At 37.7% G+C, this 27,185-nt stretch overlaps 3 protein-coding genes across 4 annotated transcripts in view; 1 reads left to right on the top strand and 2 right to left on the bottom strand.

The window, feature by feature from the left end:
- The window catches only part of LOC133834941 (uncharacterized), a 193,232-nt gene extending 171,881 nt beyond the window's left edge, over window positions 1-21,351 (top strand). Inside the window, 11 exon segments of the mRNA XM_062264732.1 lie at window positions 1,877-2,274; window positions 3,001-3,150; window positions 3,931-4,113; window positions 4,171-4,309; window positions 4,622-4,831; window positions 9,266-10,320; window positions 10,760-10,781; window positions 10,783-10,893; window positions 19,678-19,864; window positions 19,963-20,481; window positions 20,562-21,351. Coding sequence (XP_062120716.1) covers window positions 1,877-2,274; window positions 3,001-3,150; window positions 3,931-4,113; window positions 4,171-4,309; window positions 4,622-4,831; window positions 9,266-10,320; window positions 10,760-10,781; window positions 10,783-10,893; window positions 19,678-19,864; window positions 19,963-20,481; window positions 20,562-21,088 — 3,501 coding nt within the window. The 3' untranslated portion in view covers window positions 21,089-21,351.
- LOC133834986 (odorant receptor 67a) lies at window positions 12,610-14,321 on the bottom strand. The gene is made up of 4 exons (XM_062264815.1): window positions 13,370-14,321; window positions 13,109-13,310; window positions 12,890-13,045; window positions 12,610-12,820 (listed from the first exon to the last, which is right to left on the bottom strand). Exons 1-4 carry the CDS (start codon window positions 14,206-14,208, stop codon window positions 12,767-12,769), a joined length of 1,251 nt encoding a protein of 416 aa, XP_062120799.1. The 5' UTR covers window positions 14,209-14,321; the 3' UTR covers window positions 12,610-12,766.
- A 633-nt stretch (window positions 21,352-21,984) lies between the features above and the next one.
- Window positions 21,985-27,107, bottom strand: LOC133834977 (serine protease inhibitor 42Dd). Of its 2 annotated transcripts, none has more exons than XM_062264802.1 (4): window positions 26,515-27,107; window positions 22,529-23,467; window positions 22,320-22,470; window positions 21,985-22,252 (listed from the first exon to the last, which is right to left on the bottom strand). In XM_062264802.1, exons 2-4 carry the CDS (start codon window positions 23,429-23,431, stop codon window positions 22,128-22,130), a joined length of 1,179 nt encoding a protein of 392 aa, XP_062120786.1. In that variant the 5' UTR covers window positions 23,432-23,467; window positions 26,515-27,107; the 3' UTR covers window positions 21,985-22,127. The 2 variants fall into 2 exon arrangements, with proteins under 2 accessions (XP_062120786.1, XP_062120776.1); XM_062264792.1 differs by lacking the exon at window positions 26,515-27,107 and adding an exon at window positions 26,333-26,362.
- Between the last annotated feature and the right edge of the window lie 78 nt (window positions 27,108-27,185).

The raw sequence follows: 27,185 nt of genomic DNA, 5'->3' as shown, positions 1-27,185 counted from the left end.
TGTTATTCAAAAATTAAATTCGTAAAGTTCACGACAAATCACTTAGCAAAAAGTAGTTGGGAAAAAAACGATTGCAAAAACGCAGTTCAAAAGTCGCAGCAAAACTTTCAAATCAGCAGAAAAGTTTTACACACTCACACATACGAGCACACGTATGTGACGTGTGTGTGGCCACGCCCACTATGTGTTGACCGCCCTAGTGATTTGCCGGTAAACTGTTAAACGTGGCCAGGTCGCAAAGTTAAGCGGACTTTTCGCTTCTGAAACTATTTAGAGCAAATTTTCATAGAAATTTTTTCCGTCTTTTAAAAGGAAATCATACAACTGCTACAATTTGCATAGGCGCAAGGGGCGTGGATGATGACTGTAGATGATGACTGTTGAAGTTGAAGTATTTTGTATTTTTTTTTCCTTTTTTCGTTTTGTATTTACAAAGTTGCAATGGAAACTTTTTCAATTGGAATTGTTTTCGGTTTCAATTGCACATGGATGTGAGTTCTGTGTCTCGTAATTTCATTTATCCTTAAATATATCCTGCCCAACAAGTGCGCAAAGATGATTTGCACAGGAAATTGTGCCATCACAGCAGAAAATGCAATCCGAACATTGAAAGTAGAAGACGTACATGACAAAATAATCAAGAGAACATTTCAAAATTGAAGAGAACTCGGTTGAAAATCGATTGGTTCATTGCCCGTTTGTCCGCTCGAATGCTACTTAAGTTTAAGCTTTTGGCAAACCCTTGACTTCAGAATGCAACAATTTATAATTTGTATGGGTTCATTGACTTGCCGGCTCACTTATTGTTGTTCTGCTTTCTGCTGTTATTGCCAACAGAAAAATATGGCCAACTCCAACGAGTTTCGCCACCGCCATTTGCTATTGATTTGTGGTGTGTAATGCTCATCGAAACTATCTGCTGACTGCAAAACAATTGTTGGCAATCCTCGCAAAGGAGTCGTAGAACTTGCACAAGCGATAAGCCTGGAAATGGTAGAATAGCTTAAAGTAGAGGTTACTTGTTTTAGAGCGCAAGGTAAAAGTTTATTTGCAGGAGTGCCGAAAACCTCACTCAAACTGAAAATAAAGTTATTCATATAATGTATGTATGTGTAAATAACATTTGATATTATTTTTGTATACAAAAATGTTATAGCAAATGTTGAGTAATTAGCGTCTAAGTGCTATGGCAACACTCTAATAAATAGCTTGACACCTTGAGATACCCTGTTAATCTACAAGATGCCTAACGGGGCATTAACCTAAAACTAGATATTTTATTTAATATAATAATTGAAATATGGAAGGTTGAACTTCACATTCCCAAAAAAGAAGAAATTTTTACTTTTCACTTTTAATATTTAATAATTTTTTTCAATACTTAATTACTTTTCAATCGCAACACCGCACCACATTCACATTGAAATCAAGATCAAAAAGAATAAAGGAAGTCCAAGTGTGATCAGCACATTTGTAAATAACACATTAAAGATATCGATATATGAAATGGTATTTTTAATTGTTTGAAAAGGGTAATTCCATAATATATGATGGTTATATGAAAATGATTCCATTAATGTAAGTCTAGATCATGGTTTCAGGTACAGAAGAATACGTTACTCTAGCAGGGTATCTTTCTATTATACTTTGAGACTCGATACCATATTTTTTGAGCGATGAGTCCAGTCATAATGAGTTCTAGCTACTGAACAACAAAGGCAAGCAAACAATTGATTTCGATTGACTGGGTAAAAAATAAAGGCAACAACAATGTGTTGTCTCGGCAACGGTGTTTACGCTCTCTCGTATTGATAACTTGACCTTCATTCCTTTGGGCAGACATGCTTTAACGCGACAACAATTTTTCTTTTTGCAGCAAATTAAAAAGTTACAACTTTTAACGCAATCTGCGGCACTGAACCGCGAGACAATTGCGGCCTCACAATTGGCCACATCGACAGGGAGCAACAGTGGCAGCAATAGTCAGGCAACGTCCTCGGGAACGACTGCTGACAGTTCAACAACTTTGACCGCACAGGGAGGCGGTGGCAGTGGCGGTGGTGGCAGAGGTGATGGAAACGGCAATGGCAATGCAGGAGCTGTCCTTGCCCCGGGCAGTGCTGCAGGCAAATTGCAGGCCAATCGCGGCGAAGCTGCTGGCGCCACGAGTATTTTGACAGTCGATGAGGATACATTGTCACTGGATCGCCTGAATTCGCTGCGCATTTATATGACCTCCGTGAAAACGTTGCCGTTCAATTTACGCATTTACGGGTGAGTTGCTTCAACCCGAATTAAGAACATTCCATTTAGCTCAATTTAAATCGTGTGGCTCCGATCGCTACGCATTTTCAATCCCTTTATGCAAATATCAGCGTAGATAAGTAATTTTAAATTTAGCAAATAATTCGAAATCATGCACTTGTTCCGCTTTCTTTAATTAAACAGTTTTGAAAAATGATTGTATGTATTTGGTAGTTCGATTAATTAAAGTCTCCTTGAAAATAAGAAGAGCAGTGTCTTTCACATTTCAAGTGCTCGCACTTTGCATAATTTCATAATTACAAAAAAAAAAACGTGAATGCAAATTTCTGCTGGCCAAGTAAACAGTAAACTTGGCTTTATGATTAATATGCCACCTTGACGAAGGGCGTAGGGTAAACGGCAAACGGTAAACGGTGAAGATATTTTGCATTCTCTTTTAATGGAAAATTTACTTTATGAGCAAACATAAATAAGTATAAAAGTGAAAAAGAAAATGCGTAAAACAACAAGCACACGCGCTCGTGTTTACTATAAAATGGATCATAAAAATTCAACTTGACAGACTTTGCCATAGTGTGCTTGGATCTCCTTGAAATAGTGCAGAGCCTTACTTACCTTGGCAAACAGTTTTGACTTCTTTAAGTGTCTAATTAAGCTAATTAAGTGAGGTGGCTGCATAGCAGGTCCGGGTTATGATTTAATGCTTTTGCATTTTGTTTTTTCTTTCGCCTGCAGCGAGGACTTATTTTCGGATCAACTATATATGGACATTGGACTGTCCTCACGTCTGCTTCATATCATGGCCAACTCGACAATATTCGCTTCTGTGATTTCCTATAAAAACCTAAAAAGTTTTCTGCCAAAGACATACTATACGCGTGGCAGGTAAGTAATAGAATCATTAGCATCTTACATATTTGTTAAAGCAATAGTTAACAATATGCTTTTAATCTTTTCTTAAATACTTTCCGAATGACGAAACATGTGTTCAGTCTGCGTGGCATTATTTTTACTTATCTCTCAGCTGTGTCTAATACTAAGTCCCCCAGATAAAAGTCCTTGAGAGCCCTTGTGTAACGCCAACTGTTGTCAATGTTGTTGGATTCGCAGTGACAAGCGAGTGCATCTCTCATAAGCGCATTAAGGCAGCTGTAGATGTGGCAACAACATAATAACAAATGGCGCAATATAGTAAACAAAATGCAAATATGCAACTTACATCCACAAACCATAAAATATATTTGTCCATACCACATTCGCATAAGCACATAACATATAGTATAGTGTGTGTGTCCATGGCGGAAGCCAGAAATGAAATCTGTTTGGGAATAACATGAAATGCCTGTAGAATAGCTGCCAATATTCCGACAAATGTTGATTTAATTATGTAGACAAGAGTATGCTTATATGTCCTTCTCTGTATGTGCCGCAAGGCTTTAATGAACACATGCAGTGCTTGTCTGCCTTGATGCGATTAGTTTGGGTGCAACTGGAGCATGAATAGCAACAGCTGTTTGACAGATACAGCTATACAGCTTATTGATATATGTATATTCGTAATTCACTTAATGAGGAAATAGTGGAAGATGTGGCGGACTTTCACTCAATATGTATAACAAATCCATAACGAGTTTCTTCATTCCTATTCTCATTTGCATTTCACAGTGATCCAAAGGACTCGGACTATGTCCTCGCTTCGCGCATTATTCAAACCTGGCTATTTCAATCGAATCGTTCGAACGACAATTTTCGAGAGCCTCTCGATCTCTCGTTTGAAGCTGGGCATGTGGAGATCATATTTCAGCATGAAAGCGTGCCCAAGTCGGGGGACTGGGTTGCGGTATGCGGGTAAGCTGGCAAAAGAGACAACAAAATAATGAACTGACTTTGATTACCCTTCGATAGACACGACCATAAGGCCTCATTCGATTCAACATGGCGCTCAGACCTGTGCATTACCAAGCACCTGATGGAGAATATTACCCGATGCATTTGCCCGCTCTCTGGGACTTATGTAGTGATGTTGACCAAGAAGCAGCCCAATGTGAGTAACACAAATACAAAGAAGGAAGGTCGTCAAATTTGCACTAATTTTACGTGTAGTAAAGTGGAAAATGCTTTTGATTTATGCTTTCACTTTTACGGTTTGACCCTGGCAACTTTGCTTATGATTTCCCTTTTTGGTTTTACTTACTTAAATATAGTTATTTGCTTCCATTGAGGAACTTGGCAGTGGCATAAGCTGCCCCTCTTAAATATATTTGTTTGTTTGCCCTTGGCCACAGTTTTATAAGTATTAAGCTAATTTACGACAAATTTTACTGTTTTTTCCCCTTCTCTTTGTATCCTGTTGCAGTCCACGCAGTCGCATGCCCCACAGCGACCCATTTTCGTGATTGCTAGCTGTGCCTGCTGCCTGCTTCAGTGCTGCTCTGCGTTTCTCATCCTCTTGCCCATCTGGTGTAATCGCAAGTGTGCTGTGACCTTCCTAAAGATGCAGTTTTGTATTTCTACGTCGAGTGTTATGCTTATTTATTTGCTGGGCTTCATGAAAATGCTGCCTGTGGTAAGTATTAATTTAATTGAATAAATCTAATTTATGCTTGAAAGGCGTCTTAGAGTCAACTCTTAAAACTGTTGCATACTTTTAGGATGATTGCAAAATGTTGTCCTTTCATTCACATCTCAAATTTAAAATCGAATCTAAAAACTGTTGCATACTTTTAGGCCGACTTGAAATTTATCTCCATTCACATGTAAAAACATTTGCCAAAGAAAACTTGACTCGAAATATAGATAAATCTCAATAAATAATATTTTTGTTACCAATTGGTTGCCAGCCACCTTGAAAGAAAACTGTTTCAACAGTTTATTTTTTGAAACTCCTGTGCAGTGTTTCACTTTTAGAAACAAAAGCTGCACACAGTGAAAACTGTTGCTCATTCCCTGTAGCTCACTGCTCTCCCTTTGCCGATATGAACGCAACCAAAGCGTAAAATTTAATTACTGCAAAATAAATATACAAATAAATTCAGGCGAACCCAACAACAAAAGAAACCGAAAACCAAAAAACCGAGTAAAAGGAAACCAGTGTTCGAGTAACGGAAAAAAATACAAAGAATAATAATCACAAAAAAATGTTTCCAAATTGAATTCAAGTGCGTTTAAAACAGAAAACAAAGAAGAAGAATGTAAGAACCGAAATGAGAATTTGCAAATACGTGTACACATAATTCAAATGAATATTGCGCCCTTTCAGTGCACCCCTTTGGGGCAGTCTAAGTACTCACATACCTGGGTGGGAACCAGTAAATAACAATCAAGAAATTGTAATTACTAATTTTGGAAAGTATTCAGGCGTACTGAGTCTTATGTATGTTACTTTCAAAAGGGGGAGTGAAGAAGCACCATCCTTGGGAGCTAAATTTTAATAATCATCATCATCTCCATCATCATAATCGTCAGAAAGAAAATAAATTAACTTGTCGTCTGGCAGGCATAAAGATGGCGGGGATTTGTGTAAATATTATAATTTACAGTTTGTGAAGGCAAAGCCAACATACACAAAATTCATGAAATACAATTCCCGATGGCACTAAGCCGCCTTGTCGTATCCACCTGTTGAAAGTAATGCAAATTAAAAGTCAACAGAGCAAAGCAAGGTTCTCCAGAGAGCTGAAGAAAGCTGAGAAAAAAGATATCGCTTAAATCGAAATTAATATTAATAAATGCCAACATTTTCAATTTGCCAAAAAACACGCCAGCGAAATATTTCTCATAGTTTATGGAATATAAAATGCTTGAGATCGGTCCCAAAAACAACAGTCTGAAACAACTCTCTTCAAATCCCCAACAGAATCTCAGAATATTTTAAATTATAAAATGAAAGCAACAAAAAGAAGCCAACAAAAAATAAAACGTATAAACAAGAGTATAAAATTTGCTATGTTTAATCTTTTGGGATCCCGCGAAACTGCCGCGAAAACCAACTTCAGTTCGCTATAAAAAGATGAGAGAGAGAGACAGAGAGAGAAAGAGAGAGAGGTGAGAAGGAAGCGTAAGAAAAACTGTAAGCTCCTAACAAGATGTAACATTTTTGAATTAGTAATAAACTGGGCCGTTGCTGGAAACAACGGAGCGCAATAAATGAATGAAAAACAAATAAAACGCGACAAGGCCAAGAACAACAACAAGACCAGAAAACGGAGAAACAAAAAGGTTTATGCAATTGAAAATGTAAAAACAACACGCACAGGGGGAATTGAAACAAAGTTGTCAAAGGCAAAGCGAACGGAGGAGACTCTGGCAGATATGGACACGGGGACAACTAGTAGAGGGGATTGAAACTTAATAATGCTTATGGACAAGAGCGAAATTCTCGAACGGCACAAGCAAGTTGCTCGTAATTCAAGCCGAAGCATTCAACTCAAGCATGCCCCAAGGAGTGTTGTTGCCATAGTTAAGCAACTGATAGCGCCACCCATTGTGTATGAAGCATGCAACACACACTCACACACATATTCACACTCATTTGAGTTTGTGGTATTTTATCATATTTTAATGAGCAACTTACGTAAAGGCGTTCGACGGCCGCCGGGCAAGTTGCACAATGCGTTTAAATAACGCAGCGCCAATGGGCAAACATTGACTAAATAATGCAGCACGCACGTAAATATTATTGATGCACATTAATTGCATGCAAATGCGAAGGCGACTTTATTAATATAGTAAGAGTATGTGCACATATGTATGTACGTAGAGTATATATAAAATAAGAGGCGACACACATGACAACATACCACAAAGACACAATGCAAATTTCATGGTTAAAAACACGTGTCACATGCCACGTTGAAGGAGGCTGTGGCATGTGGGCGTGGTCCGCACAATAACCCACAATAAATAAAATTTAAAATATTCATTTTACTTATGGACATACACACACAGTGTGTGTATTTGCATGTGTATTTGTACATAAATAAATACAATTTCAGCGACTGGTGAAAAATACATGATAAATAATATAAGAATAAAATAAATAACGTATTCGCCATGTGGTATGCCCTCTGGCCAAACTCCTGACTGGCGGCAGCGGCATGTGAAAGGCGAAAGCTTTTAAGCGCACTTAACTCATAATTTCGCACAAAAAAAAAGAACCAAATAAACGGATAAGAAAAATACACGCGAAACGAAACAAAATGTATTTACGCTGAGAATTGAAAATTAAAAAGTTCTCAAAATTGTTTTTGCCTCCGCCCAAGAACACCAACAATGATTTTAAATGTTACAGCGAGATGAGGCTGACCTCCGTTCACTGGGCTGACTGATTTCAAGAAGCTAAGAGCAACATGTAAGCGAAAGAAGAATGCTGATAATGTAATGAAGTGTGTCTGGCATATTAAAACCACAATCTTTTGCTTCAACCAAACCAGCGCAGCCACTTCCTGCATTCCCCACAAGCTCGCATATTGAATCAGTTTGGCAGAGTATTAGCATTCAATTTGGTTAATGGTCTATTCAGTTGTAACATTTATGCTGTTCCCTTTTAACTTAGCTTTCTGACATTCACAACTTCAGCGCCAAGAACCACTACAAATGCATTTTTTCAATAAGTATCTTGCAGCAAGTTCGTATTCGTCTTATGATTACAAATTAAATTCGCTCTTTGTGTTGTCCTTTTACTTGAAAATGTTCTGTTTGGAGTCAAAGATTAATCAGAGTTTCAAATGAAGTGCTCTTTTGTTTCGACACATCAGTTGAGTTTATTATTCAACTCAACGACCTTATCTAATTTACTAAATGGAGAGCAGTGACAATTTACGATAATTTATGAAATATTAAAATTATGAACATTTGCATATATTGTTTGTGAATTTAACAAATATAAGAATATGTGTATTGTTTTGTAAATGGAATAACTGATTGTAAATGCAATGAAGTATTAAAACTATAAATTAAGCTTAACAAATAATTAAGCAACAGTAGAGAGTGCTCCACTCTGAAATACCCGCTACGCATTTCCAATAAAACCATATTCTACAAATATACTGAAACTATACCGCAAAAATACTAATATGTACCGAAGACTATATTTGGTAGATTGATATTATACTGCACTCTAAATATATTGACAGACGGACAGACAGACAGAGAGACAAACATAGGAACGGACAGACCGACAGGCAGACAGACGGACGGACGAACGGACGGTAAGACGGACTGTAAGAAGAACGGACTGTAAAACGGACATGACGGACTGTATCAGCTGATATATATGATATATATATATATCAGCCTCAAATACATTTCACATACATTACATACAGGCCCATCCTATAAAACGTACTTCTAAATCATTCTTTACTACTTTAACAATTTTCAATTCTAAACTTAATTTATTTAAAAATGTTACTAAAATAGACCAATTTAATTTTTAATTAAATAAGATCAGTAATTTGTGTATAACAAACGCATTACAAAAATAGAAGCAGCAAGTTAATAAGAAGTAATTCAAGAGATACTTTTGAGCCACTTTCATATTGCTAATAAAACATTATCCCATTTGGCCACACATAAAAATAAAAAACAGGGCTTGTGAGAGTAGAAAAGCAAAGTAGAGCGAGAATTTTATAACTTTTTAATAAGCAATGTCCAGTCATTGGCAGTGGATGTGGACATGGCTCAAGGCGTGAAGGCGTGGCAATGAAATAATTTATGCCCGAGGCACGTGTCAAATTTTGATGTCGTCTTTATGGTCTGGAGAGCATGAAAATCCAAAGTAAATAGCTGTGAAATAAGTATATGTACATGTAGATATAGTCTTACTCTCACTCGTAAATGTTGTTGCTGCGGTTTGTTGTTGCTGTAATGCGATGACAACTTTTATATTTAATTAAAAATAATGATGTTGCAACGAAGTGGAGTGGCAATGTGGCATTTACTGGAGCGTTATTAATGCGCCTCATAATTTCCCCCCTCTCTCTCACTCTGTTTTTTTCAGAACTGGCACGCCATAATCAGCAGCACACTCGCATCCCTGCTGCTGCTTGGAATCTCAACGCTGATTGCCATCGCCTTGGTCATACACACGGAGCTGGTGCCGAAGAAGTATCTCCAAATCGGCAGCAAACCGGCGACGCCCACAAAGCAAGCCAAACGTCGCGAGAGTCTTAGCAATATTACGCAAATCAACATCCAGTCGCCGGCCGAGTTGGCAGTTGCTCGTCGCACCAGGAGTCGTCATCCGGCCAACATTTCCAATGCGGGCAGCAACTCCGGCCCAGGCAACGCCTCTAGTTCCGTTTCCTTGGCGCTCTACAGCGGCTCGGCGGGCATACGTGGAGCGATTGGCATCAGCTGGCTGCTGCCGCTGCTGTTTGCCATCGCTGCGCCGCTTATCTGCAGCATCATTGGCAGGTGGCCGCGACACTGGTGGCTCGAGTTGTTCTGGACGAGACAGTCAACGGATGCGGCCAGCGATGCAAGCTATGCCAGCGACGAGGGCCACGAGTATGACGGAGGCCTTTCTTATGCCACCCACACGCTTCTCAATGGCGATAATTTAATGCTCGAGTCGGAGGCGCTGCTCAGCAATGGGACGACGAGACGGCAGCGTCTTGCTTCCGCGCTAACTCAGACATCAGCATCGATGATGGGTGATGGCAGCGATGGCGGTGGCGGTGGCAGTTACGATGATGTGGCTACGTCATCAGCGTCATCAATCACAGACAGCGGCAAGCAACCAAGCAACCAAGACAGCAGCCCAGTGGTGACAGCTGCGGCTTTGACTTGGCCACAACAACAGACGCTCGACCCCTGGAACCGCGCCCCCGTCCAGCTGCACGAACAGGCAGCGACGGCGGCATTCACATCCGGTTTGGGAGCGACTTCGCCATCGTTGAGCTTCGTTCTATTCATTTGCATCGATTTGCTTTTCGTTCTGCTCTTCTTTGCGCTGTTTGTCATTTTAATGAAGAAACTTTTGTGGTTGTGGCACAAGAATCGCAATGTGCACACGCATCCGTTGGATAAATTCAATATGGCGCTGCGCAGGCGGTAAGCATCCTTCAGTAGTTGACAATCGCTTAGAGATGGTCGTGTGAGTCCAAGACTAGCTGCACTGTTTCAACTCGTTAACTTCGTGTCACGACACGAGCTCATCTCTATGCTGCACCGCTTAAGATGCTTGAGATTGCATAAAAGCGACTGGCAGAGCAATCCAAATGCAATTCGCCGTCTTGACGAATAACTGTTAACTTATACACTCGTTCCCGATAAGCTGTCGCAGTCAGCAATCCGCTGAGAGTTATTTTTAGAGCACGGCAGAAACTAATTTCCCTTTTTGCTGGCGTATGCTGAAAATAGAAGCAATGACAGCAATATGACCAGACGTACATAAACCATAAAATCGTCATCTCCCTCAGTTAAATCGCTTCTAATTTCCTTTCTCTCTCTCTCTCTCTCGCTCTATGTCTTCTACGATTCCATTCTTTAGACTTGGCCTACTTTATCGGGCTGGGGGGATTGCTGCTTATAAAACTCTGCACCGACGGCTTCTTCATAGCCTATGTGAATTCAACGCCGGATACTTTATGGTCGTATCCGTTTGGCATATCGTGCATACTGCTGGTAAGTCATTCAGCCCAATTCATCTATAATTACACACAAACACTATACGTATTCCCATATATGTATGAATAAATTTGTATAAATCAAGAAATGCGAGTGTTCATAATGATTTGCTGACCAAGTTTTATAGCAATTCGCTGATTTTCATGCTGATTGAGTTAGGAGTCGCAACTTGTCAACAAAACTATTAAGCCACTGTTGCCGTTCTTCAGGGTTTTCGCTTTTATGCAAATCTGTGCTAAGTTTATTTCATTTTCGAGTTTTTTTTATGTCTGTTTTTTCTTTCAATTTCAATTTTTCCCCGTATTTTGGCGTACATATTTCATCAAAGTGCAGAGCCTGCATATTTTTACGCCTGTCACACAAATTATGCATGCAAAATCAACTGAGACTCTCTTAGAGCAAAGTACAGCTCTGCCACGCCCATTGGACGCCCACCACTTTCTAACCACTTTCGCTCGCTGCATTAACTTCTACCTGAGGTCGCCATCGTCGTCGCCAGCGCTGATCAAAGTGCCTGCCTCCAAAGAAGCCTTTTTTTTCGGGGTGTGCTTTGCACTTGAATTTGACTCTTACTTTTCCCACTTACCAAATGTGGGCATCTTCTTGTTTTTCTTTTTGTTTTTCCTTGTGTTTCCAACTGATTTCTTGTGTAAATTAAATAAGTGCACTCGACTTCTTTTTGAATATTCGCACTTACTCGGAGAAGTATACGAAAGTATTACATTCAAAGTATGAAACACATAAATCATATAAATTAAATACACGCTTTCTTTTTCCTTAGTAAATTTGTGACCTCTTTCAAAACATTTTCAGGAATAGTAATAGCTCTTCAGATACTTTTTGGGTAATGGGATTCAAATTATTATATCAGATTTTTCATCATACAGTTAAAGTATTTCAAACATCATAGACAGATTTCGAATATTCTAATATAGAATTCATTAAATGTTCTTGGCACGCACACGAAGACCTTGAATTTAAGACTTCGAGTATGCAAAGGAAGCATATCTAATCACGCAATTAAAAGTAACACAATTTAATGGGAATGTGCGTCCAAAATATACTTCATCAAGTGCAACAAAATATAAATTAATATCATAGTAAATTAATGTTACACATCAATTAACAAAAATTATGTGGAGTATAAGTATATTCCTAATTTTAATGATTAAATTGTCTACCCCCTTTGATATTTACAGGGTATTGGGAAACAAAGTCAAGCAAATCCGAACAGATTGCGATGTTACTTTGCAAACACCAGAGGACGTTCATTTCGAACACTCATTTGTTTTTCTGGGTGCCCAGGTCGAGGCTATTAATATATGGTCAATCGATTGGCATTTGGAATTGACAAGGCCTCTTTGTTTACGTTGGGTTGCGTTGTGTTCATGTTAAATTATTTACAAGCAAGCACACTTAATTGGTCGATATTTAAAAGGCCAGAAGCACGCATGCCATTGGGACCTTCATGGCAATTCAGTGATTCCTTCTGGACCCAGCTGCTTACTCCACTCTCGACACTCGACTAATTATTATTAGACAATTGTTTCATTTGGTCAAAAGAAAGCTTACTTGACTGCCGGTCGAAGAACCACAGTGTGTAATTAATTTCAATGTACATCGTGAACAATAATGAAATGAAAGCCCCGCTGCGAGAGTAGACACGTCCTTGGGTCAGGACCACATTACTTAGCATCGATTTGTGTGCTTAAAGATGTCACTTTATTATCGTGTTTGTTATTTTCACTAAACTAACGTGCCGTAATACAATAATGTAATACAAATAATATATTTCAAGAGATTATTGCTCCTTTGAGAGTTTAACATTTTCTAAAGATCTTCCTTCAACCACATTACATGTAGAAGAACTCTACTGATACATAGTGCGTATTACACAGAATAAACGATAAGACATTTTCAAGAACTATTTTGGAAAGTAAAGATGTAATAAATTATCTGAAATATATAAATATATGTATATTTATATATTTACCATAGTCATGGTCTCCATTGAGATATCTAGAAAAACGGTGGCCTTCAGACAAACTGGTTTCTGAGCACGCAAAGCTATGAAAATTAACATTTTTCTAAATCGAGAATCGCCTTCAAACCATTCCATCTTATAAACAGCTGAAGCCACACTCTCACTCTGTAAGAGAATATAAAGACGAACATAAGTACCTAAGATTAGTGATCATTACTTAGAACTCACTGCAACAATCAGCAGATCGCTGAAATAGCAAATCAAATAAATCTCTGAGACAGCTGATATTAGAAAGAGAGCCAACTTCACAGTATGATCTGCGCTCAAGCCAAGGGTCATCTGAAAGCCCACAAAGCAAACCATTACTGAGGAAGTCAGAAAGTTTAAGAGTAGAGGCATGCCAAAGACATTGTTCATCACATCGGAGAGTCTGGAAAGAGCGTTTAACAAAGTATATTAAAGTTAGAAACATTTTTCTAATTAACTTACCCGAGTAGTTTGTTGTGATAGGATATTAAATCCTGCAGTAATTTCAAGTCTTTGGCATAGCTCTTAGTCCCATGTAACATCGCTGCATCGTTTTTAAATTCGGCCAATTCATTAGACAAATAGTCAAAGTGCATGACAAGCTGCATATTGACGGCATAAATGAGAATATCGGCCGAAATGTGTCCTGTCGTGGCTGTATAAGCTCCCAGCACCTGCAGGAGATACATAAGATAGTAGCTCCAGTTGTTGTGCCAATCCCATGGCGATATGGAGAAGTAAGGCATTGCTTTCTCTACTTCCGTGGATTGCATCAGCCAGTGCTGGATTAGGTACTTTACATAGATATAGAAACTATATGTCACGACAAGGACCAAGTAGAGTCCACTGAATCCCCGTAGGAAAAAGCGACAGCGACGCAAATAATAATCCACTCGGTACTTTTGTTGCTCCACTCGATTTGGTGATGGAAATATCGATTCCATTTCACGAACTAAGGCATTGAGCTTGGACTTCTGACGCCACACACTGATTGTCTTCAATTGGCTAACGAGAACGAAGCCCACATAGCATATAGTCATACATACATCGACAATACTCTCGGTGTCCTTATAGTAGAGAACGACGAACATGCATTCCATCACAAAGTTGAATCCCATATTTGTAACATGAACCATAAAGTTGACATAAAGCCAGCGACTCTGTACATAATTTGAGCTAGTCGATTCATACGGATCCACTCCAATTGTATGATAGAAAAACAGAGGCAAACTCATAAAGTCATTGAAGGTCACAAAGAATTTCTCTGGCTTTTCAGCAACCGTTAGCTGATTGCTTAACATTCTCAAGTCTAGCTCGTATCTAATACTAACTTATGAAATACCTGCTCCTTTGCAGCTATGCCCCAATCCATTTTAGCGAAAACCGCAAACTATTCGTACATTAAATAATTAGATATCAATTAGGTTCTACCTTTCTATAGCAATAATACAAGTAATTGATTGTGAAAGTAACGGCACGTAAAACGCTCTCTCTTATACATATCTATATATGTATCTACTCGACTGTGAGATACTGCTCCCCATTTTCAATAAATTCATATTCTACAAATATACCAAAAAATACCACAGCAATACTGAAATATAATGAAAACTAATGCCATATCGATATTGTAGTACTTTCAATATACACAATAGAGAACGAAATATACCAGCTTTCTAGCCAAAGCAACTAAAACCCGATTGCTGTATGCGTTGTTTGCCATACAAAATTCTTAAATTACTTCTACAATTTTTATCTGATCGTATCAAAATGTTGAAGAATCACAAATTCTGCAGTTATAATTGAGCGGGCGTCGCAAACAATTTAAAACAATCCTCATCTGCGTGCTAAAATAATAAGTGCTGTCGAGGAAATCCAGGTGTTCATACAGTTGGACAGACGGGCATTGCTATATCGCCTCAGCTCTTGACCCTAATTAAGAATATATAAATTTGATGAGGTCGGAGATGACTCCTTCTTCCTGTTACATATGTACATTTCCGCAGGCCCAAAGTTATGATACCCTTCTACCGTATCGGTAGCGGGTATACAAATAAATGCAAATGCATCTCAATACTGAATTGAAATGAACAGATTCATAAGCATTCCTAATCATCGAGCTTAGAATTGTATAAAAGATCCATGAGCTTTAACAATGAGTATAAACATAAAGCAAGTCAACCTCGAAATATTCTGTGCACAATTGTACGTAATATGTACATATATATGGATGTATGCTACAGACACATCGACGTGTTTATTGAAACAAATTTGAAAAATACTTGATCTGCGTAATTAATGCGGAATACAAATTGATGTCCGCTGTTCATGTTCATCGACTTGTCGCATACATTTACACAAAACTTGTTTACCCTTTTTAATGAGCACAAGGTATAAATACACCTACATATTACTTGTTACTCGTATTATTATTCAATTCGATGGAGGGAAAAACCAATTGTGGTTAAAGTTTATGCATAATTAAAAATTAAATTTTCAGTTGTTAAGGCAAAAAGTAGTAAGACTTTTTAATTTAAATTTAGCAAGGAAATCCATTCGTCGAAATATTTTTTTTCAACGTTGGCAAGAGTGTCAGTAACATCTATGCCAAATATCCCATCAAAATAATAGTTATTGTTTAGTATATGCTAGTCTTTCTGAAGTGCAACAAGTGCATTCGGCAATTTTTACCATGAGTGAAATTATTCAACAAAGAAGTTCCAATAAATTTTGTGTGCGGAATCAAATTTCAGGTACCGAAACGTTCAGAATGTTGCAAAAGGCCTTACTAAGTCTTACTTTTTTTTACCCACAGTAGTATATTCGAGAAACCAATGGATCACAGTAATCGTAATTGAGAGTAAAACTCTCATTTATAAAATTCATAATAATAATAATTCATAAAGAAAATTAAAATTAAACTGATTTCAATTCATATTGACATTTCCTATTTCACTCGTAATGGACTTTTAAGTGAATTTATTACATAGCGATTGGCAATAGTGGGATGTGGTCTCAAATGCTAAATGATAATCACAATTGATTGACGTGTTTGTTTACTAGTTGACCCAAAAAGGCACATGGTAGGGTACAGAATAAAATTCTTGAATAATTCACGAAATGAGTTTTGGTTTCACATTTATGAATTTTATGCTACCCATAGGTGACTTTGTGCCGGCAGGTGTTGTAACAGGTAGAAGGAGGCATTCCGACCCTATAAAGTGATGAGCCGAGACGATATAGCCATGTCCGTCTGTCCGTCTGTCCGTCTGTGTGTCTGTGTGTCTGTCCGTCTGTCCGTATGAACACCTAGATCTCAGAGACATAGAGCTATAATTTTTTTCGACAGCATTTGTTATGTTTGCACGCAGATCAAGTTTGTTTCAAATTTTTGCCACGCCCACTTCCGCCCCGGAAATCAAAAAATCGAATAACAAGCGTAAATTTAAAGCTGGAGTTGCGAATTTTGGTATATACTATAATTGCTATAGTAGTTATCATTCCTGAAAATTTGGTTGCGAGCAGATAAAAATTGTGGAAGTTGTTAAAGAAATACTTTTGTATGGGCAAAAACGCCTACTTACTAGGGGTCTTAGTTGCTTTGGCTGACAATCTGGTACATTGCGCCGTCTATGGTATATTATGAATGGTGTGCTGTATCGATATACCAAACATACCATTTGGTATATTTTTAGTATTTTTTAGTATTTTCGGTATATTTTGAAATAATACCGCAATATTTTGCCCCTATTAAAATGGGTTTTGGATTCACAGTGAGAAATTATACCATTTGTGACTTGTTAGAAATGACATTTTAATGGCTGCCTGAGAAATTAAAGTTGTCGATATAATATGCCAAGTTGGATTGAAAACTTAGTAATGTACATACATAAATGTGCATTGTAATAAATATTGTAAACAAACATTACTGCCAAAAAGTTAATTTGAAGAGCAGATATTTTTTATTTGTATGGCTTGCTTTGAAGCTATTGCTATTGAATATTTAAACCTTGTTGTAAGAATTTTCAAGTTTAATATATTATTTCAATAATTGCTATACCTTTTACAAGGAAATGTAAGCAAGAAAATAACGTCTCCGACCTCATAACGTATAAATATTCTTAATTAGCGTTATTAGACGAGACGATATAGAATTAAGAGACTATACGAAATATAGCTGCAGTTCCGACACCACTTGTGAGTTAGGAGTTTAATCGTAAGAATATTTTTCTAGAGTCGCTGATCGGGCTCAAGCCAAATCCTCCCACCAACCACATTAAATTTACGCAATTAAATAAAATAGCAAAGGCAAATTATTTTATAAGCTCTATTTATTACAAACATACAAATGTTTCTAAGCCATCAAACCTTAAATATCGATGTATTGTGGATACTCTAAGGTGTTTAAGACACAGCATTAAAGGTTCATAATTAAACAGTTTAAATTTGCTCATAATGTGTTTTCAAAATAATTTACCTTCAAAGTGCGATGCCACAACATCATCCTAGTAAATTTTTTAAAATTTAAAATGCTCGTGCATATTTATTTTTTATTGAACTATATAGTAAACAAGAAGAGTTTTACAAGTGTGTGAGGTTCAAAGAGTATTAATCCAATACTTTGAAAACTAGTTGCTCTAACCATACATAGTACGAATGACACAGAAGAATCTGTAGCTTACTTGAAGAAACTGTTGAATAAGGAATATCAATAGAATAAATATTCATATAGGAATAATATTGATTTGCTTACTTTAGTCATAGTCTCCATAGAGATATCTAGAAACACAGTTGCTTTAAGAAATACTGGTTTCTGGGCCCGAACTGCAATCAGTATAAGCATTTTAGCAAATCTGCGATCGGTCTCCAACCAATTCATTTCATAAACAGCCCAAGAAACTCCTTCACTCTGTGGAAATCAAATAAAGAAACAGATAATACACATACATATGTCGAGGAGTAATACTTACAGCAACAATAAGAGAATCGCTAAAGTAACAAAGAAGATAGGTCTCCATAGTAGCCGCTACTAGATAAATAAACATCTTGTAGACTAGTTCTGGGCTTAGTCCAATGCTGATCTGAAAGCCTAACATGCAGACAAGTATAGAAGATGCTAAGAAATTCAATAGCAGGGTTACACCAAAAACTTCATTTATGACATCTGTAATTCTACAAAAAGCAGTCTTAAAAATTTGTTATTCATTGATGGACTTAAGAGACGCTTACCTCATTAGCTTGTTATGGTAAATGATTAACTGTTGTAAAACTTTCAGATCCTCAGCATAAGTTGCAAGTGAGAGTTTTAAGCCTTTTAGGGTCCTCGATAAATAATCGAAGTGCATAATGTCCTGCATAACGACTCCATAAATAAGAATGGCGCTAGACAGTTGTCCAGCAGTACAAGTATATCCAGCCAAGGCCTGCAAGGCATACATCGTTGTAAATCCCATTTTGGTGTCGAGACCCCAAGGGGATATCGGAGTATAAGGCATGGCCATTCTGGCATCTGACACCTTCAATACGTATCGATGAGTGAAAAATTGCACAATGTCAAATAGATTGTATGTGGTGATGAGTATTAGAAAAATTACGATTAAAAACTTCATTATCCAACGGCATCGTTTGCGGTAGAGATCGACTTGATATTTGTCTTGAGCTTCTGCTTCGGGAGATGGAAATATCGACTCCATTTCCCGCACCAAAGCATCCAGGTGGTTTCTTTGCCACCAGACCTTGACAATTTTTAGTTCTCCCACACAAACAAATCCAACGAAGGCCATCACCATGCAGGCTTGCACAAAGTTCTCACTATTCTTGAAGCTCAGGTACAAGAAAGCAAGCTCCATCGCGAGTATAAAGTTCAGATTCAAAATCTGGATAACGTAGTTTACGCGAAGCTTCCATCTCTTAATTTTATCAGTGACGGTTTTATAGGGATCCACACCGACAGTATGCCAGAAAAAAACAGGCATGCTTAAAAAATCATCTATGGTCACAAAAGGATTTGACATTTCTTGTTTATATTTGATAGCTTAGTAAATATCGCGATGACTTCCAAGTTCAATCCGATTTGGACTGCAGTCGAATAACAACTGCAGTCGAAATGAAAATCAAAAATATTTTACTTCTTCAAGGATATGCGATTTCTTATGCAGAAACTTGTAATGGACTTTTAATGGCATTTTTTGTTGTTAGCTATTAGTATTTGATCACGAATTGAGGGGAAATAAAGGTCGCTTTGAGGTATTCGAGTTAAGCAATCAAACTGTGAAATATGACACATGTTTTATATATATTGTATTTTATCTAATTAAGTAGTAAAGAAAATATTTGTAACCCTATTGACGAACGATCCGAATATGTTTTCTTTTTATTATTTGTTAGATTATATACCAGGTGATACTCAACAGTAGACCGCGGTTTAAAAAATCCACCTTCTACCTGAAACATTTACATATATGAGACTACGGTCTGAGCAATTGTTGCGTTGGCAGAATAGGTCACACACTTTACCTATAGATACTTTATAGATGGAATAATGCTTATGATTTACCTCACTAACTTATAATATAGGGGAATACAAATTTTATCAAAATTAGACTGCGGTCTAATAAATCGCTACGTTGACAGAATAGGTCACACACTTTACCTTTAGATACATTATATATGTATGGAAGAATGCTGATAATTTACCGCACTAACTCATAATATAGGGGAATACATAGTTTATCAACATAAGATATTATTAAGATCTATTTTGATTGCAGGGCTTTGGCATTCTATTCAGTTTCGTTCTGAAGGCAGAGAGTCAGTTGCGTGGACCTCCATTTCTCAGCAGCAATGGAAGCAGTCAGAGCAGCTCGCTGAAGCAGACCAAATTCAATACGAGCAAGACGAGTCTGGATGATAACTACTGCACCACGACGACGGCGAGCGTTAATAGTCCGTTGAGCTGTAAGTAGCCACAATGATTAAAGGAGGGAGTGTGGGAGATGTGTGAAACAGTTCAGTTAGTATTTAGTTCAACGCATTTAACCATCTATCGCTTGCAGTCTACACGAATCATGACAAGGAGAAGGAGAGCGAATGCATGGCAACATCAACAGCAGCAGTTGTTGCTGGTGTGTCAAGTTCATCGGGGCCGCTGCAGTCGATGCAAGGACTCGAATTGTCAACAGCAGCTGGGGCCGGAAGTGTAGCGAGTGCGGGGACAGGGGCGGGCGGAGGGACAGTGCAACTGCCGTTGACAATCATCTCGACGGCACCACGCTGCCAGGCGGCAACGGTTGTCAGCAACACGGAGGCACTGCTCGGTGGCCATCAGCAGCTGCCACTAACGGTGGCTGCCTCGCCGGCCACACGCTGCTGTGCCCTGCTCAGCGGCGGCAATGCGGAGACAGCCACAGCTTTGGGGTACGCCTACGATGCCTATACGATGGGCGGGCTGACGGGCAGCCTGGGTCGCCGGATGTTGCATCCAGTTGCACAGCAGCCAGCACACTACACGACGGGGCCGTGTGACGAATTTGTGGGCGTTGAGACACTGGACATACTTCAGGGTCTGGCCGCAGGTAAGCAGCTATTTGCCAATCTTAAAGTGCGACTTGCGACACTAATGTGCCACTTGCAACCTCGTCCTACCTACTTGCAGAAAGCATCATTGGCATTCACACGACCAGTGGACTGCTGCCCACAACCACGCCCCATTACGTGCCGCTGCAGCATAATCCGTACGTGGACTTCATGCCCAGCTCCCTGATGCTCAGCATGCCAACGGCGGCTCCATCATTGCCCCCACCCACCATCAGCGGCAACCTGAGCAGTGGAATCTCCAGCGCCACTTTGCCCACACCGAAGACGCAGAAACGGGTCACCATCCTTGAGCCAACATCGCGCACAACCTTCGATCCGCTGCTGCCCACCATGGTAGCTGCTGTGGTCTCCACCACCAGCACAGCGACCACCACTGTCTCTGTGACTCCATCTACACAAACAGCTGGCGTGGACACTGGCAAGTCAACAACGGGGCACGATGCAACGCTCGATAGGATCACACACGATCTGGACTACTTACTCAATCGAGGCAATCTGGATGTGGACTCGGCCACACCGCCTCCCCCACCACCTGCGGTTGTGCACAAGAAGTGCGAAGAGACTCAGCAAAGCAGCAAGTTGTAAAAGTGACAAAGGAAGAACAGAAGGAACAAAATAAATACTCGCGACTAACATGAGATGTGTAAATATTTCCTCAATTTATCGTTAATCCTGTAAATAACTAATATTAAACCCAAAATTTGTTCAATCACTCAGTCTAAAACTAAAAATGTGTTTTTGAGTCCTCAGATTTATTTATGCATTTATTTCCATTTAAAATTTGAATGCCTTAGTAGCATTTTCTAACAGATAATATTATTTGAAGAAAATCCGACTGTCCGTCTGTCTATACTTTTCGAAAATTGAATTCTTAATATACAAAAATAACTAGACTCTTTAAATATTTACGAAACTCACATATTTTTTTAGTAAAAAAAAAACTTCATTCTGCTAGGGTATTCAATCCTCGGGGTACCGAAGAGAGCATTTCCTTATAGTTAATGTACCATACGTTTAAAAATCATTCTTGTGAATAAACCTATCCTATACATTAACTTATCAAGTCTAACAAAATGAAATATAGAAACTCTGTAAAGTGATTTTAAACATCATTTTCATTCGAAAATCAAACTTCAAGCTGCATCAAAATGAAAGAATTTACAACTAAAGGCAATTTTTTAGCTAGACCTAGCAAATAAGATGATGAGAGTAAAAGAGTAACTAAATATATTAACCATAGGTTAATAAAATGTAAAGCACACAGGCCACGAAACAATTGTTTTTACGGCTGTGCTTAACTTTTTGATTCCATTTAAAATTTTCCTAGACCCTAACTCTAAATTAAAGCATATTAATGTTTAAGTCCAAGGATGCAAGATTCTGCAAAAATACAATAATATAACAGAACAGAACTATTTCTGACAAAAACAAAAGAACACAAATTATACATACACATATATCTTTGAATAAACTCAAGACTCTTGTTATAAAAAATCTACAACCATCAATTCTTTTATTTTTTGCGCATAAATTAGAGAGTACAAATTATTAGTTTGAATAGCCGTTATATAGTACAAGGCATGTTAGTGCAACATTAGATAGTATACCATATTATATATGGCCGTTAAAAACTAACCACATGCCCAATAAAGTGGGTCACATTCGGCCCGCGGATGGCAAAGAAAAATGGATGATCCGCCCGAAAGAATTTTTGCCGCGAGGAATTGCTAATGACAATCGGCTTATATCCTACAAAAAAAAAAAGAGTTGTAATATCACAATAGATGTGACCTGGTCATAGCATTCAAGTACTCACCTGCTGCCGGTTGTGGTAACGCTGAGCCAGAGCCGGATTCATTTAGGTCAATGCGCAATTTCTGTAGGACGTCGAGAATAGGCAGGTTGGTGGAAGCTGAGTGCAAATGCTTAAAGTTGGCAGCGGAACTAAAGATCTCCGAAAAGCCCATCTGCAAGAATAGTATAAAATTAATAAATGATAACATAACTCATTGCTTTGGGTATTACTTGTTTGAGCGCTTGTCGCAAACTACATTCGAAGTCGATGCTAAATTTGGGCAGCAAGACTTGAACGCTTTCCATTTGCATTTGCTGCTGCAAGTCACCGAGATCGACAGTACGCAATTGAGACTCCAGATGGGCTAAGGCCGAGGCATCGCGCTGATTGGGCAGGATTAGAAGCATTGCCAATTCGTCCTCATGCTCGTACGGCAATTCAATGGCACGTGAATTGAGCTCCCGCAACTCGGCGTACTTTACAAACATATCATCGTCAAAGAGCATGGGCACCGACTTCGCAACATTGCTGCTGCCGTCGTTGTTGTGGAACTCATAGAGGCCAGTGCGATACGCACTGAATGGCAAGAACCATTTGCTTTGCAGTCGTGCCGCCAGCAACAGCAACATGGATGCCATCTGACCACCATTCACCTGAAGCTGTTGCTGCCAGTTGCCGCCGCCAATGCTGGCCAAGATATTATCGGTGATGTGGCGAGATAGCTTCTCGGTTTGCTGTAAGTCCACACACTCTGCCGTCGCATGGAAAAAGGTTTGTGCAATCTTCTGAAAGTCATCGGCAACTGCTACACCAGAGTTTTGTTGCAGAAACAGGCGATTTTCCAGCTGGATCTTAGTATCTGCATCGCTTGTCGCCGCATTCAATTCGGCGGCATAGAAGTTGGCCATTTTAGCATTGCTCACAAAGCGATCCTTTAACTTTAACAGCTTTTGCAGTTCCTCGGCAGTGGCCCCATCTGAGCCCAGATAGAGCAGTGTCAGTGTCACCTCTAGCAACAGCGGAGATATGATCACATTTTGATCTTCAGCTGAAGCTGCAATGATGTGGAATATCTCCGCTCCAAGATTGAGTTCTGGCGGTAGATTGGAGCTGGAGGCAGGTGTAGAGCTCATTCTGATAAGGTTTTTCGTGGCGTATTTGGGACCGATCTGCAATTAACATATTTGTGTATTATTAGATTGAATATATTCATTATTTACAGACATGCATTAAAGAGGATTAATAGCTAAATATAAAAATATAACTGTGCTGGTGGTATACTAAACATATTAGAATAAGTAGTTTATGAGCAAGTCTTTGGGAAAGTCAACCCTCAAAGTCAGAACAATACATTAAATATATTATTATAATTCATATGTTAAATTATTTTTGTTAGAATTGGGACTTTTCCTGGATGGCTTAAGCTAAAATTTACTAAATGCATTTTAAGTAGTATCATATTATTTTCTAGTCTTAAAGGATACATTCCTCTTCGTATAAAGTTTAATATAAATATGGTGATGAATTGTCATGTGAGACATGTCACTTGCACTTAAAATCAAAATTTTTGAAGAAAAATACAAGTAAGAAAACTACAGTCTAACATTTGGTATATGAATATAGTAGTACAATCGAAATATACCAACCAAAGTAGCTAAGACCTAATTGCAGTATGTAATTTATGTCATGCAAAAGTATTTCTTAAATAACTTTTACAATTTTTATCTTCTCGCATCCAAATATTTCGGTAGCATAAAAACTGTAATTATTATTATATGTTTATTTTCGAGATTCTTCTAAATTACGCATGTTATTCGATTAAATTATATCTCGTCTCTGCTTTTGACAGTAATAAAGAATATATGTATATACTATATGGGGTTGGAGATGACTCCTTCTGATTCATTTGCTACCCTTTGTGTAGCAAGTGTAAAACAAAATAAACAACATTATAATGATAAATCAATTAATAAGATTTCGTTGAATTTAATAGATTTGAAATCAATCCGAAAGCAACTTCTGGTTTTGCAGCGTGCGGTATTTATTTTATTGTAATTATTTTGAAAGTATTAGTTTTAAATGCTTTATCAAGCGTAATAAGTTTCTCCTGTTGTGGAAACACTAGGAATGCCTACAAGTGTGGCATTAGACATCAGAGACATGCCTATTATGAATTTTGTGTATGTTATGCATGTACTTGTATACCCAATAAATTTATTATTTAAACCATACAATAAATAAAATTAAATTTAGTAAAGCATTTTGTTGAATGTCTATTATGTTTACAATTCGAGATTCGGAAAATGATAAGGCTTTTCTAAAATATAAATAATGTGATATTTTTTTTAATATTATATTTCACAAGTTACAAAAAATGCGATTAAAGAAATAAGAACTTTTGTGTATATAATATGTAAATTTATGATATAGTAACCATATGTGAAATATTTTATTTGTAATATCCCTTCCATTAACATGATCTTGAATCATAACATTTGTATATACTATCGTCTAGTAAACTATTTCAATTTCTTATCTCATTCTGTGTGTTACTTAATATTTTGCATGGGTTCATAGATTTATATTTACGTGCAAGCCATTAATGTGATTTTCTTCGAATGGTCAAAAGTTGAGTCTTGGCCTCAAAACTGTTCTATTAAACAATTTCTTCCGTTTCACTATGCAAGCCCGTAAATGCCATCGAGTAAGAGTAAATAAATAGCAGATAAGTCTGATCGACTGTTTCATACCACTTCAATAAGTCAATATGTACATATATGAATTTGGAGCACTAACAAAGATGTATGTACATATGTACATATAACAAAGGCGAGTGACTAAAATTTAACTTATATTCAAATTGAGATTATGAGATTAAATATAACAGCTATTAGCAATTCTTATTTTCTTTTCTTTTTCTTTCTTAAAGATTATAGAGTATTGTTACACTAGATACACCAAAGAATACAACAAGTCGAAAAAATAATGGCCCCAGACAATTGCCCACAAACATAGAAAAACTTGACACTATTCTAGGTTAAGCAACAAAGTACACAATAACACGAAACGGAAAAACTTTGACATTGCGCGGCAAAAGAAACATTCATACTCACATGCATGAGTGAATCTATACACACACACACGGTTACACGCGCATTAGTATTTTCGGCAACTTTTAATCTGACGCGAATTTGTATCGGATGCCCAATTTGAATGAAAGTGAAGACAATAAATCACAGAACTTGACTACCAAATACCCTTTTGCAGATAATTCTGACAGCTTTTAAATCTTATGCTAATATTCAACTGTTGAATGTGCTCAATTATTGAATGAGACGTTTTAATTAACTTTTTATTTTTACGGAGATCATATCACATTCGAATTCCGTGAAGTTTACAATTTTTATTTTTATAGAGTATTCCCTCAGTTCACATAAAAACAAATCGCTAGATCGTGCCAGCTGTCGACTAAGTAGTTTTACTCAGCGAGCTCTTAAATGTTTATTGTTTAGTTTTGGCGTGCCAATTTTTTCGTTTTCTTTAGGAAATTAATTACATCATGAATTTGTCAAAAGTATTCTCCATTCTTATTTCAATTTTGTTGTAGATTTTTCTACAAAATATAGAGCACGATTCAACGAATGTATGCATATTGATCCGATTCTTAACAGATGGTAAACGATCAATAGATTTTCAATTGCTGTGCATGAGGTCACAGAATCAATTTCGTAGGCTGAAACAACAACTACAACAATCACTAAGAGCAACTATATTTATGTATATGTTTTGCAGATATAGTATATACGCGTTTGGGAAGCAACATGAGCAGTTTAATTAGATCTTTTTCAATCATGAATTATGTATATTATTTCTTGTTCAAGGCATATGTATGTATATATTTCTCAAAATGCATTATTAAATCATAATTTATAAATTTTTATTTTTAGATGTGAATTTAACTTTTCTTTTTTGAATTATATATCAATAACTCAGCAACTTATTGTTTTATTTCCAATTTTATATGTATAACGAACACAATTTAAAATCATTTGACCAAAACATGGTTAACATATATTTTATTACACACTTTAAACACTTATATACATTTGTATTTAAAATTTTAAACACAACTTTACTAAGATACACCACAACACCAGAGCGTTGAATCTCAAAAATATCTCATGCGTCATTTATCACTGATCTCACTGATAATTACCTCTTACTTTTCCTGTCCACTCAGTAGTGCACCACACCAGAGGAAGTATACCCAAATGGTATACGAAACACGAAAACAAAAACAAAAATTTCACAAGATGCGTTGGCGAAAAACAAAATAGAAGAACGAGACAAGAGAATTCACGCCCGCACAGAGCATCGCACACAATTGAACTGAATGCTCATTTTCATTAGAGGATACAAAAAATATATATGAAGAAGCTAATTAAATTGCGCTGCCGCTGTGTTCATTGATGACGACACTTGGAGAACGCTGAAAGCTCTGGCAAAGTTTTGAATTTTCTGCAACTGAAAATTTCATCTATTTTTACAATTTCTCTGGCCGCTCAAACAGCGACCGAACGACGCTAAAGACGAACTGCGATGCGGTGGGCGCTCTCAGCTCAGCGTCCACTGAGAGACCATTTCCATTCACAATTCTATTCTACTATATGATGTGTTTTGAACACAACCACTACAACTAGAATTGTCGCTGATTGGGATGCGACGCTTGATTAAATTGAGTCATACAGCATCAGCTTTTGCTTTGTTGCCATAGTTCTATTGTTTAATCAGCTTATCTAATCTGTCGCAATGGGGTCATTATGCTTTAGCAATGAATGTCGTTCTATTATATGGTGCGATAACGATAAACGACATTTATTATTATCT

The sequence above is a fragment of the Drosophila sulfurigaster genome, chromosome 2L (genome assembly GCF_023558435.1).
Source record: "Drosophila sulfurigaster albostrigata strain 15112-1811.04 chromosome 2L, ASM2355843v2, whole genome shotgun sequence".
Taxonomy (NCBI): domain Eukaryota; kingdom Metazoa; phylum Arthropoda; class Insecta; order Diptera; family Drosophilidae; genus Drosophila; species Drosophila sulfurigaster.
This window is presented reverse-complemented; position numbering and strand designations above follow the sequence as displayed.

Excerpts from the sequence above, each read along its gene's own strand:
- LOC133834977 (XM_062264792.1), bottom strand. Across the intron at positions 22,471-22,528 it reads TGCGACAAGCGCTCAAACAA|ATGGGCTTTTCGGAGATCTT; the intron begins GTAATACCCAAA and ends CTATTCTTGCAG. Across the intron at positions 22,253-22,319 it reads GTTACCACAACCGGCAGCAG|GATATAAGCCGATTGTCATT; the intron begins GTGAGTACTTGA and ends TTTTTTTTGTAG.
- LOC133834986 (XM_062264815.1), bottom strand. The coding sequence starts at position 14,208 with ATGTTAAGCAATCAGCTAACGGTTGCTGAAAAGCCAGAGAAATTCTTT. Across the intron at positions 13,046-13,108 it reads GCGATCTGCTGATTGTTGCA|AGTGAGAGTGTGGCTTCAGC; the intron begins GTGAGTTCTAAG and ends ATTCTCTTACAG. Across the intron at positions 12,821-12,889 it reads CAATGGAGACCATGACTATG|TTCTTGAAAATGTCTTATCG; the intron begins GTAAATATATAA and ends TTTCCAAAATAG.